We start from the raw sequence: 13,324 nt of genomic DNA on the forward strand, positions 1-13,324 counted from the left end.
GTCTCACCACCCTCACAGTAAAGAATTTCTTTCTAACATCTAATCTAAATCGATCCTCCTTCAGCTGAAACCCATTACCCCTTGTCCTGTCACTACACTCCCTGGTAAACAGTCCCTCACCATCTTTCCTGTAGGCCCCTTCAGGTACTGGAAGGCCACAGTTAGATCTCCCTGGAGCCTTCTCTTCTCCAGGCTGAACAACCCCAACTCTCTCAGCCTGTCCTCACAGGAGAGGTGCTCCGTCCCTCTGATCAGCTTTGCGGCCCTCCTCTGGATTCTCTCCAACAGCTCCATGTCTCTCCTGTACTGGGGCCCCCAGAGCTGGACGCAGTACTCCAGGTGGGGTCTCACAAGAGCCGAGTAGAGGGGCAGGATCACCTCCCTCGACCTGCTGGTCACACCTCTTTTGATGCAGCCCAGGACACAGTTGGCTTTCTGGGCTGCAAGTGCACACTGGTGGGTCATGTTGAGCTTCTCATCAATCAATACCCCCAAGTCCTTCTCCTCGGGGCTGCTTTCAATCCATTCCTCACCCAGCCTATAGCCATGCTTGGGATTGCGCCAACCCACATGCTGGACCTTGCACTTGGCCTTGTTGAACTTCATGCGGTTCGCATGGGCCCACCTCTCCAGCCTGTCAAGGCATCCCTTCCCTCCAGCGTGCTGACCCCACCACACAGCTTGGTGTCGTTGTCACACTTGCTGAGGGTGCACTCGGTCCTGCTGTCCATGTCACTGACAAAGATGTTGAACAGTACTGGTCCTAGTACCGACCCCTGAGGAACACCACTCGTCACCGTTCTCCACTTGGACATTGAGCCGTTGATCACAACTCTTTGAGTGTGACCATCCAGCCAATTCCTTATCCACCAAGTGGTCCATCCATCGAATCCATGTCTCTCCAATTTAGACACAAGAATGTCACGTGGGACAGCATCAAATGCCTTGCACAAGTCCAGGTAGATGATGTCAGCTGCCCTTCCCTTATCCACCGACACTGTAACCCCATCATAAAAGGCCACCATGTTTGTCAGGCACGATTTGCCCGTAGTGAAGCCGTGTTGGCTGTCATCAATCACCTCCTCATCTTCCATGTGCCTGAGCATAGTCTCCAGGACGGTCTGCTCCATAGTCTTGCCAGGCATGGAGGTGAGACTGACTGGCCTGTAGTTCCCTGGGTCTTCCTTCTTACCCTTCTTAAAAGTTCCTGTCAAATCACGTCAGCCCTGACCCGCAGAACTCTACCCAATCTCTCTGAAATATTAGGAGCAAGACGTACACAGACAATGCACACTTGTATAACCCAGATGCTCCTTAGTACAATCCAAAAGTGCTATAGTTCTTGCAGAGAACATTTCTCTCCAACTCTGAAAATTACACCAGCAGCCAGTGGATTTCTAGGTGCAATTAAATGTATTAGAGTTTCACATAACAAAACTGATTAATTTCATCTTCAAAACCTCTATTTCAACAGCAAGATGGAGGAACCTCTCTGAGAAACAGAAACCTGTTAGCCAAGGGTGTGGAGGAATGGTCTTTCCATTTTAATTGGAAGCAGAAATAATCACTGTATTTCACTCCTCAGCCAGTTGTCACAACTTTGCAGTGACTTACACTGCCAAGCCCTGCTTCTCCTGGTTCATCGATTGCCAAAAGGCATCAGGGAAGGAAGGAACAATCATGAGACAACTTACAAGAATTTTCATAGAATCTGATGTAGCATTTCTCTTGAATTTCTCTCGAGAGCTTTGTGAGTAATGTAAAATTAAAATATCCACAAAGCATTGCTTCAGAACATGGCTATGACTTATTTTTAATTAAGAAGTTGAGTAACAATTGCTTTGTATTACAAACTGTTGGCACTGAGGAAACAAGGATGCTTTCTGACTCTCTCTAATGTGCACATTAAATTAGAGACTGAAGAATACAGTTTCACCAGGTTTCCTAAACCTTTTTCTACTGCATGCTGGCCAAGCTGCAAACAGTTTTTTACTCGACTGAATACGAATATGGCAGCCTCTGTAAAGACAGTGTGCTAAGAATATTATAAAGTTTCCTACTTAAAGCTCTATTTTTATTTTACATGTCCTGAAAAGTATTACAAACTTATGGAGCAGTCTTATTGCAAAATTCAAGACAGAAGAAATACCTGCAGTTCATCTACTATTTTTACAACTAGATGAAGACATAATATTTACAAGATTAACAGTTTTATGTTTTCCAAGCTTGGTCCTACAGACTGCACAAAGATGACCAACACCACACCAGAATGTTGAAACATACTCAACATCATCCCATAGGAAGGCTCTTCAACCAAATTAGTTCAAACTGGTCTAGTTGTGACCCTGTCACACACGCAGAAAGCTGAAAGTCCAAAGCAGTCAGAAATGAGACATCTTTAAACATGATGTGGGAAAGGGGAAAACAGCAAATTAGTCAGCAAATCCTGCTAGACTGGATAGATTTGAAAACGTGGGGGAAAGGTTTTGGGAAGCTAAAAATACATGTGCAAGAAAGATGAAAAAAGCAACCTTTAGAATACATGCAATCCATCTGGAGAGAAATAATCCAGAACTACAGCAGATGAGAAAGACAGGAGTGCAGTGATGTGGAGCAAGTCTGAAAAGCAAGAGTGGGAAAAATTGTACAAAAATTTCAATGTACCATAACAGCAAAAAAGGAAAAAAAAAAAAAGACAGTTTTTGACTGCATAAGTAAAGCCCTGTAGTCCAAAAAAAGCAGAAAAAAATACCCTCTGTGGGCTTCTGGTAAGACTATGCTTATCACATTACGTACATTTAAACATATCCCAGAATGGGGGGGGGGGTGGGGTGGGGAAAGAAGGGTATTTTGGAGAGAATTCAGAAGAGAAAAAAAAAAGAGAAAGCTGGAAGATTGAATTACAAGAAAAGATTAAGGGAATACAAAGCATTACTTCACTAAATGGTGACTAAGAGCAAAGGTACAAACATTTGAAGAGTATAACACACCATAGGGAAAGATATGTTTGAAATGGAGATGAAGAAATATAAATGGAAGTTTTAGACAGAAGCTTACTGATATAGCTGGCTACAAAAAAATACCTCCAAAAGGAAGGGCTAGAAGCCATAGCAACTGGAGTTTAGAGCAAATGTAAAGGACAGATGAGAAGAAGAGACACAATTTTAGCTAACAGGACTTCTCTATCTTAACTTACCATGATATGGTAAGAAGATTGTGGGAAGGGATACTCCTGTATCTGTCAGTAAAAGCTATGTATTTCACTAGGATTTTGAAGTAACTGAAAAAAGAAACAGTACCAGGGCAAACTACACTTTTAAAAGGATCTAACAGGATACTGAATCCATGTAATTAGTGATCTTATCATATCCACACAGCTTTCACCAACCATACCTGCGAACCAAATTGTGCTTTTTTTCACAGATACTTTTTAATTTCTGTCTCTTACCTTAAGAGGCTCATACCAGAACCAGGGCTGAAAAAGTGCTGACTAGTGAGCCAAAGAATATCCTCATCATTGATCTTCCCTTGCTTTATAACACGGAGCAGATGATGACAATAAACAAAAGTGTTTTATATCAGCTGATAAAGCAGCTCATGTAACGATGAAGCTGAGATGACCCTCTCTGAATCACGAGCAGTCTGGAGAGCAACTACAGAGTCTGAAGGTGAATCAAGCAATTTCTCCCCACTGCCAGGCCACTAGACAAATGGCTCATTGCAACCCTTGTACACTGGGAAAGCTCTGCCAAAGGTAGTAATAATCAGAGGGGCCTTTTAAAAAAGAAAAAATTGTAAAAAGAAAAAAGAGAGAAAGATAGAGGAGAAAAAAGCTGCTCATGGAATGAATTCCACTATGATCAAGTTATCCCCCAAGGTGAAAAGGTTTGAATAGCTATTTTTCATCTCCTGCAACAAGTCACCTGAATACATGGTCTAAAATTTTAATCCAGCCCAAATTTCAGCTTTAGAAATTACCTAATTCTGCCTCCTCGACTCTTGGTGCACTAGCAGCTGGACATGACTTTTCCCATCCTAAACTATCACTGAACAGCTGACATGCTCCACTGACGAACAAAGCAAAACATACATGTTCTCTTAACTCTATTTGCCAGTTTGCAAAGAGATGTTTTCCTTCAGGTACTAAATGAGTCAGAGTGGGTCATGGTTCAGCTCTTCCACAAAGCAGAAGCACAGAAAGAGAATTCCATTGCCAAAATATGCCTACAAATACATAGAAAGCTCACGGACATATAGCCAACAAAAGCCTGTTTGGCAAAAGTATGGTAAGCCTCACTTTCAGTCTGCAAGTACAACATGAAGCTTGGCTCCTACCCTTCCTGAAACTGCTGGTGGCTGCTCTCCCTGAGGTTAGCTGCTTTTAGGAATGCTAGGAAATGATCCTGGAGCCTCAGCTGAAAAACTCCCTCAGCAAAGCCAACTGTAGTACCACAAGCAAGATGCATATTACCAGAAGGAGTACTAAAGATGTACTAGGTACTTTGAATGATATCTAGACTTAGGAATGTATTCCACAACATGGAATGTATTTGTCATCATATTTGAAACCAGAGTAAAGTTTCACAGTTCTGTTATATTTATGTTCTCCTGCCATGTCTGCATGCCTCTAATAAATTCCTTCACGTGTTTATTATTCAGTGGGCCTGGAGCACGCTACCTCTTTGCTATCATAACCCAGCAACTATCTACTACGTGAGAGCCAAAGCAACACAAAATCACTGATGAAAACACACAGAAACAGAATACAGAAACACTCACCCTCATAGAGGTTTCTCCACCGTGGGGTTGTTGCAGCCTGAAGACTTGAGCAACCATGTGTTCTGTGGAGGGGTGCAACAGGATACGTCGGGAAGCCAGTCCCACCATTACATATCTGCCCATTGGAGACAGGCTCACAGAAATGGCATTAGGGCCTAGGAAGAGAAGCGGGGTTATTTCTCTCACAGGTTGATATCCCTCCCCACGCTTCATCCTCACAGCTTCTTCATTCCCTTCCGGCATTTCCATAATGTATGGCATACTAGGCTCATTCTTATAAGGGGTAGAGAAGAATAAGGAGAACTGCACAAGTACAAATTTTGTGAGATGTTTCCTTCCTGCAAGCATCATCCCACTAAGACAACGAAGTTCTTTAAGGAATAAAAAACTATCCCTTAGCAGCTACCCTGTACCAGCACCTTACATGTCCAGACCATACCACAAGCTTCTCCATGACAGTACTATTATTTGTGGCTGATTGAAAGGCCAATAAAATATTTCCTGTTACTACAATCACTGATGTTCAGAGTATTGCATTTCTCACTGAAGACTGAGTTCTGAGGTAACTTCTCGCACCCCCATCGACCCGGACTTCTTGCTGCATGCTTACCAAAACGCTTTGTGTAAAGCATCTCGCCCAAGTTGTGGGGTGCCAGAGAATACACAGCCAGTATTCCTTCATCCGGGAAGCCTCTTTGACTGCTGGGAATGAAGGCTGCCAGCAGCTGCCCATCGGCAGAGATATCGCAGCTAGCATCATTGTAAATCTTGCAGTTTTGAACAAGCACGTTCACAGAGGCTGCAAAGAAGAAAGAAAGGAATGGTGATTAAAGCACTCAGGTTCAACAGAAAATACAGTAAGATCTAAACCTAATGTTGGAGACTGGACAGTACATGCAAAAGGCACTCAAGACATTTAGCTTCCTCCAAAAGTTTATGAAATGTTAATACCCTGATTAATGTAAAACTTGCTCCAAAACGGAGATAAGACATTGCAATGAGCCCAGGAAATGAAATCTACTCACCTCCTGGAGCCTTCAGCCAAGAAATAGTGGCAATTGCACTTTATCAAACCCCTCCTTTGTTGAGCGTAACACCATCCTTTGCAAAGGACAGCACAGTTTAAACAAGTCTCAAATTGTGACTCTGACAAACTCCAGCAGTGGTATCATTAGAAACAGTACACCTTAATTCATTTCCCCTTCTCTTGTGGAGCCCCTAGTTCCAGCTCCCCTTATCTCCAGTAAACAGGAGATGAGAAAAAAATTCCTCCCTGCAGAGACATTCATTTCTGACAGCTCATTTTCACACCAATCTTGGATAAAGCAAGTGAGAAAGGGCAGAGACTTCTCCAACCAGTCCTCCATTTAATTACGCCAGTATTTGAGACACTCATGCAATCAGTGAAATAACTGTTCAGCAGACAGGGTAGCGAGGAGCAATTCACAAAACATAAGTTTTGTGAATATAACCTCTGGTGGTGAGTTGCTGGATGACCTCGTACAAATCTTTTCCCCTCTGTGCCTTACACATGCAGACTACAAGCTCTTTGGGCTACTGAATCTTACTATGCAATCGTGCCATTCCTAGTACAATGAGGTTCCAAGGCCTTTTAGCATTGTCATCACCAACAGTTCAATGGTGGCTTGATAAGACGAGGCTGGAATTATGTTTGCTCCCCCAGCCTAACCTAAACATGCTCCAGTTTTGCCACTAAAACTGCTGCAATTATTCCAGGAGGTTTGGAGCTGAAATTGCACACACTATTTTAGGGATGGGGAAGTTTCAGATTCTAGTATTTTCAAACCCAAGGGGACAGAAATATTAAAAAATACAAATAAAGTCCACATTTGCAATACAGAAACTTTGCATGCTAGTTTCTGTATTGAAAAAAACCCATCTCACATACTTCAAAGCTACAGCATCATGTGGAGCACTATGTCAACTTCTACAGTCCAGAAATTTTCTTCTGCATTGTCAGACCATATCCAGCATAGAAGTAGCTTTGATTTGTTCAGCTAAAATTGAGATGAGTTTATGAAGGCACTTCTTGGGCTTGACTCCTTATTAGTTTAACAAAAGAACAGTGCCAAGAATGCATTGTGCATACTTCTGAAAGTCTGAACTTCCAAATCAAATTAAGGCTGTAACTCAATGCTTTAACAAACTGGCACTGCTGCCAGAAGAAACAATCTCTGCCCTTTGTTTCCAACACTTCTGTGGAAAGAAAGCTACATCAGGGAACTGATATGGCTGAGAAATTACTGAATGTTGTCTAGAACGCTTTTTAGCCAGAACCGTTTCCCAGTCTGGTACACCACATAGACACTTGCAGCAGCAGAAAAAGAAGTTATGAAGGGGAAGCAGACAGGACTGCTCCTTCTTCCACCATTGCTGATTTAAAGCACTTGCTGAACCTCATCTTTAGTCCTTCTGGTCTCAAAGACATTTTTCCTGGGAACTGCTTTCCTACATGCTTGAGTATCAACTTCTACTGTTCCATTTAAGAAACTCCAATGAAAAAGAAAACGAGGATAAAAAGTGGACTATGTAATTACATTCTGTACCAAACCACCTACACCTGTACTCTAAATTTATTCAACCATTTTTTCCCAGTCTCAAAGCTAAAAACAGTAATTTTCAACCTAGTATAAACAGAAAGATGCTGAACAGAAAAAGGTAAATAATGGCAGTCACTGTCAGTGCTGTAATAACAGAATCTAAAATACACATGGCCCTTCAAAGAACAGACGGTCCAAAAGATGACAAAATTCCTGAGTGCTTAGTCTGAAGCTGGCTGAACAGCAAGACAACAGAATCAAGATTAAAGACTATACTACCTAATTTTTAAAAAGGTAGAATTAAAATTTTCCCTTTTGTTTTTTTAAAATCTAGGCTTCACTCAAGTACTCATTCTGTCATCACAAGCGAAGATGGGCATCAACACAAGAACTGCAGTATAGGTTGTGAACTAGCCAATGGATACATGACAACAAGTTGCACTATTGTAATCCCCATCAAACTGGGAGGATTCCTGCAGAGTTCTTCAGTGACTCATTTCAAAATCAGTCCTATTTATTACCTTTATCCATGGGCTAGGCACAGAGTGGAGTTGGTTGATGAATTCTGTTGATAAAGTTGAGTAATTTCATTAACAGAGGATGATCAGACCACACAGTGAACTGAAGTACACAAAGACATAACAGAAGTGAAATGAAAGAATTCTAGAGTGTGTTAACATTTATAAATTTCTGCTTTACCTAGGAGCTTCTCAGTTGGAAACAAGAGAGAATCAACTTTGGTGATCATAGCACCATGCCAGGTGAGCCGTCCACCTGGCATAACAGTGAAAGAGATGGCAATTCGAAACTGCACTAGGGAACACACAATAGAAATATCAGTGCTAATACACAACCTTGTGCTGAGACCACATGCAGGATACTGGACACAGTTTTGGCCAGCCATGTTCAAGAAAGGTTAAACCCTAAATGGTAACAAGTCCAGCAAAGAGCTAGGAAGATGAGCGGGGAAAATGAAACATGTATTTGATGTTTAAAAAAAAAAAAAGATTGCGAGGAAATGGGATTGTATTTACAAAAAATACCAGAAAGTAAGTGCCAGAAAAACATCAGTTCTCTTTACAAGTAATGCTGACAGGTGAGTAAGTGGGTAAAAGCAGCTATTAAGTTTGGAAATTAGAAGATTTCTACCAGAATAGCAAGATTCTAGAATAGTCTTTCTACAGAAGTAAAAGGGACAAAGAATTTAACCAATTTTAAGACAGAAGAGGAACTATAGGATGTGCTTGCCTAAGACAGCAGGGAGCTAAACTTGATGGCTAAGGGGGTCCTTTCTCACCAACTCCTTTGTAGTTGTACTCTAGTCAGCAGAGTAAAAAAATTGCAAGAAAAAAAAGGGGGGGGGGAGGAGGATGGGAACTTATTGGACAAGTGAATTTTGGGACTCTCCCAGCCAAACCAGAGTTTAACTACTTAAGAGACCCAAGCAAGACCAGCAACAGAGCAAAACTAGACATTACACAGGGAGAGCATTTGCCAGAAACACCACTGTGAAACATGCCCCCACCACCCTCCCTGCAAAATCTTTCATATAGTCCAGTCCCTTTCTTTGGGGTCTAAGAACCATTCTCTTTCATTCCTGTTCTGCTAGATATCTAAGTTTTTGTCCTGCATCTCTGGGCTCAGGATGCAGTTTCCATGAGGTAGCCACAGCTTCTCTACAATGTTAAATACTGTCATTTGATGCTCAATATTGGAAGTAGTGAGATTGTATACTTGCTTCATCAGACCAAAGGCATGGGTCTCATTTAGCCCAGGGACCCTTATGTACTGATGAACTCCTGGTGCTTTTCAAAGAGGTGCAAGAAGTTTTAGAGGGGACAGATACTGATTTCTCTGGGCACAGGCAATGTTTCTTCCTTGTTCCTATAGCTATTGAAAATCAGAGTCTATAGGATTCTTGTCTCTTCTCAGCTTGCAAAGTTTGGGGTTTTTTTAATCTAATGCAACCTTGGACATTCAAAAGAAAAGAATCCCACATCTTTATTTTTGTAAGGTAAAAAAATGTTGGTATTTCTTTTATGCCATTTACAGATTCAGGGACATTGCCGTGTCTTACACATATCCTCATAGTTCCATGGCTATTTTTCTCCTTTCCAGGTCAGTAATCCTCTTCCTCATCCAGCATTAACTGCATGTCTTTTTAAAACAACGTTGAGTTTGGATCACCAGTCACCAAGAGTCTATTTATCATATAGCACACGTTCATTTATCTTCTGTCTTCACGGTTTTTCCTTTTTCTCACCCACCTCTCCTTCAGCACAGCACAGAGGTTTTTGGTAAGCAGTCCACAACGATGGCCAACATGACTGCGTGTCTTGTTCTTTTTAAAAGTTTGTTGTATACAGTGAATGCCTCTTAGCAAAACAGATTGTGAGCTCCCCTGCCAGAAGTGAACTATCTTTCCCCCTTGATGTGTGCCTGGAACATAAAACATCACAGATGCAAGTTGTGCTGAACAAGAAAGAGCACCCTTTATTTCAGTCTTTCAATATCTGGTCCATGCTGGCATCATGGTTCTTTGCTCTTCCCTCATTTACAAAGGATGAGGGACTCGGGTAGCACTTACACCTAGAACCAAGGGAGCCTACCACATCAGCAGAAAAAGTCTAAATGTGAGAGGTGGAGATCTCAGCAAGGTTTCATTTTAATGAACAGCATCTACGAGATTCCCAAGATATGGGGAGGATGAATATACCCATGCATTTGACAAAGCCACAGGCTATTTGATTTCTTTGAGCCTGAGGCCTGACCTATGAAAATGAAGCCAATACAGAAGATTTTAGGGAAAAAAAATTTGCTATTTTTGGAAAATCATTTACAACAACGCTGCCCTTTCATCTCTTGGTTTTCTTTTGTTGTTAATGCAGCCGCCGAGCTGACAGAACACATCAAAAGAAACATCAGAGAACAAATTAATCAAGCTGTTGTGCCAACTTGGAGTGCTTACACCTACAGCATAATTACGCTTGAAGCTGGGGAAGGCCTGGAACGCTGGCAGCAACAGTGCTGTTTGCCAAAGGAAATAGTGCTGAGCACACCACCCGCTCCTAACCACCCTTAAGGATGACACTTTCTGAACAGCTGCTCCTATTTATACATTGTTTAGCATGCTTTTTTCCCCCCTTTTCTTCTGTGGATCAGTAAGCATTGATCAAATCACCTTCCTCAAGTCCCAGCCAGTGTTAGAAGAGGACAAATTCCTGATGCGTGACTAAATGTGGAAAAACTAGACCAGTTCAGCCACAATGGCTAGAAAATGAAACAATAAGCAGTGAGTAGCATGAGAGAAATTATATTCAAAATATATAAACAAGAGATCAAACCTTCAAATATTTTACCTGTGGAATGCCTCTATTCTACACTGTTCACCGATTCAATAATTACCTGTTAGCTGCAGGAAATTCTAAGGACATGCAACACTTGCTAGAAGAACATTAAATAAATGCCAGAGATAGCATTGTCTCTGCTGCCAAACAAATTCTCCACCCCAATGCTGATATGACTGACAGTTACAGTTTAAGACTGGGTCATGTTCACTTCAGAGTTATTAAAAGCAAAACTGGCAAGAGGAGAGAAGAAATCTGAAGCCATCTTCCATTTTGCAATTAATAGAGAAAGACAGGGCAGAGAGTAAAATCCAAGTCCCCGCAAAGCCATTGCCCCAAGACCACTGGAGTTCTCTTTCATGCACTTGCTGGATTGAGTGTTACCGAGGCTGCTGCCATGGAGCTGAGCCCTGAGCCCAGGGCTCCGAAGGGTGCTGGGGCCTCGCTGCTGAGATCGCAGCGCTAATCATGCTGCTGTCACTTGCTCAGATGCGTCTGCTTCAGTGGAAAACATCCTACTTCCAAACTATCTTTTCTTTGTTTAATTGTAACAGGAAGAAGAGCTGCTTGGAGATGGAGGTTGGCCACAGAGCCGTTTCTTTGATGGAGAGTGGAGCTGGCAGGCAGTCCCAAACTTCAGCTGCATCATTTCATCTGCCTGAACTCCCAAACCACTTGTGGCTCAAGTCAGCCCCAGGAAGTGCAATAGCCCCCTCTGTGTAAGCGGACTCTCTCACATGACCACCTCTGATTTACAAGAAATGATGGGGAAAAAACAAAAGGAGCTATTGAGGTCACATGTTTTACTGGGAAAATAGTTTATTTCCAAGACCATGAAAAGTCAGAAAAAACTCGTCCAACACACCACTCCACTGTTATACATTTAGCTTCACAATATCTCTACAAATTTGTGCACCTTGGCAAACTTGCAGCTTGCCTTTGTTCTGTGCCTAGGCAAGCTTGGCAAATACCTGGTTTAGGATGAGCACAGCTGCTGCATCTTCATACATCCCTACTAGACCCTGGCAGAGGGAGATATGGCTAACAATCTAGAAATGCCAGAGTTGGGCTCAGCACGTAAAAGGGAAGAAGCAGAGAGATGGGCAAGTCAAGTACTATGAAGCACAAAATGGGGAAGTGGGGAGTCAGAAGGGATGGGCTTGTAGCAGGAACCCTGCCTGCAAGAAGGGCACAACGGCAACAGAAACTGCAGCCCAATTTCCAGCTAATTCAGAATGGAAATGTCCTGGTAGGGGAGAGGGAGAAGACTGAAATCTTCATGTCCTGAGGAGCAGATGGTTCTTATTCCATAAATTACAAACATTTTATGGATGGTGGTTTTGGTTTTTGGGGGTTTTTTGTTTGTTTTAAAATTTTTTTTTAAGTCAGCAGCCTTCTCCTCAGCAGTCAGATGAGTCCAAAACTCTTCAAATATTTTACAAGCTTGCAGAGAAATCCCAAAGAATTTAAGTCAGCAGCAAGATGCTTCCCCCTCTGACTTCATCTTTATTCTGTTCCAGAGTCTGGCTGGACCATGGAAAGTATTGCCACCGCGTGGCAAAACTTCGCCTTGAGCACTGATCCTCAGCCTACAACATTTCACTAGTACTACAAGTCTGGCACTTAACAAGACACGTCAAAGCACTGGCAAACAAGTTCAACACAGTATGCTACTTTCAAGATGACACTCCGTGTTCCTTCCCAAGAGACACACTGGTTCTCAAGGACAAAATATAAACCATCTTCCACCTTTACAATGTTGACAGCTACCATCTAAAAGCTGGGCTTTTATTTCCCACCAGGCTATAAACATCACACCACAATGTTCTATACAATGTGAAGGAGGTGAAACACCAGATACTTTATCTGTAGGAATGACACAGTAAGAAAGCTTTATTGTATTGAGATGGGCTACCGGTGGCTTTCCCCAGCTCCTCCGATTTGCCAGGGACTGGGAGGTAAATGACTCCATACAGGTTGCCCAGAGAAGCTGCGGATGCCCCATTATTGGAAGTATTCAAGATCAGACTGGATGGAGCTTTGAGCAACCTGATCTATTGAAAGACATCCGTGCCCATGGCGGGGGGAGGGTAGACTAGATGATCTTTAAAGCTCCCTTCCAACTCAAACTTTTCTGTAATTCTGCGATTTCAATTCCCTACATCTCTGCTGCTATGGTGTCACTACATGTGCTCCTTTTGTGGGTTCTTTAAGCAACAGGATCGTACCCCACAGAGACCTCTATTGTCAGATATGTAATTTCTAGAATTGCAGAACAGACAGGGCTGGGACTGGGAGAAACTTTTTCTTAATTCATTTCAATGGCTACCTGTGAAAGCATAAATCTTTCCGAACACAAAATCCATGTTCTCTCTAAAAAAGTCAGTCCCTTAAAGCAGAACACAATCTGGTTTTGCTGAGAAGTCAGGCAATGAATTTCACATGTGCAGAGAGATGGCCTAAGCTAAAAATTACTGTATAAAGAAACACTCATGAATATCTACCTCCTATCTTCATCTTAGGCTGCCACAAACATTTCTGCAGCTGTGCAGCAAGCTATATCAAGATACTATTCCGGGTTAAAAATAGCCTTTCTAGTCAAGTTAGTTTTAGCCTCAAAAAAGTCCTTCCTTGATC

The 13,324-nt window shown here is 42.2% G+C and overlaps 1 protein-coding gene across 4 annotated transcripts in view; it reads right to left on the reverse strand.

Moving 5' to 3' along the window:
* The window catches only part of AMBRA1 (autophagy and beclin 1 regulator 1), a 141,196-nt gene that overhangs the window by 41,064 nt on the left and 86,808 nt on the right, over positions 1-13,324 (reverse strand). For all 4 annotated transcript variants that reach the window (XR_012835716.1, XM_075754564.1, XM_075754566.1 and 1 more), the window contains 2 exons: positions 5,390-5,578; positions 4,780-4,934 (listed from right to left, as the gene is read on the reverse strand). Coding sequence is in view for 3 of the 4 variants with exons in the window: in XM_075754564.1 (XP_075610679.1) it covers positions 4,780-4,934; positions 5,390-5,578 (344 nt within the window). In the remaining variant the exon portion in view is untranslated. The remainder of the gene's footprint in view (positions 1-4,779; positions 4,935-5,389; positions 5,579-13,324) is intronic.

This window comes from Balearica regulorum, chromosome 5 (genome assembly GCF_011004875.1).
Source record: "Balearica regulorum gibbericeps isolate bBalReg1 chromosome 5, bBalReg1.pri, whole genome shotgun sequence".
Classification (NCBI taxonomy): domain Eukaryota; kingdom Metazoa; phylum Chordata; class Aves; order Gruiformes; family Gruidae; genus Balearica; species Balearica regulorum.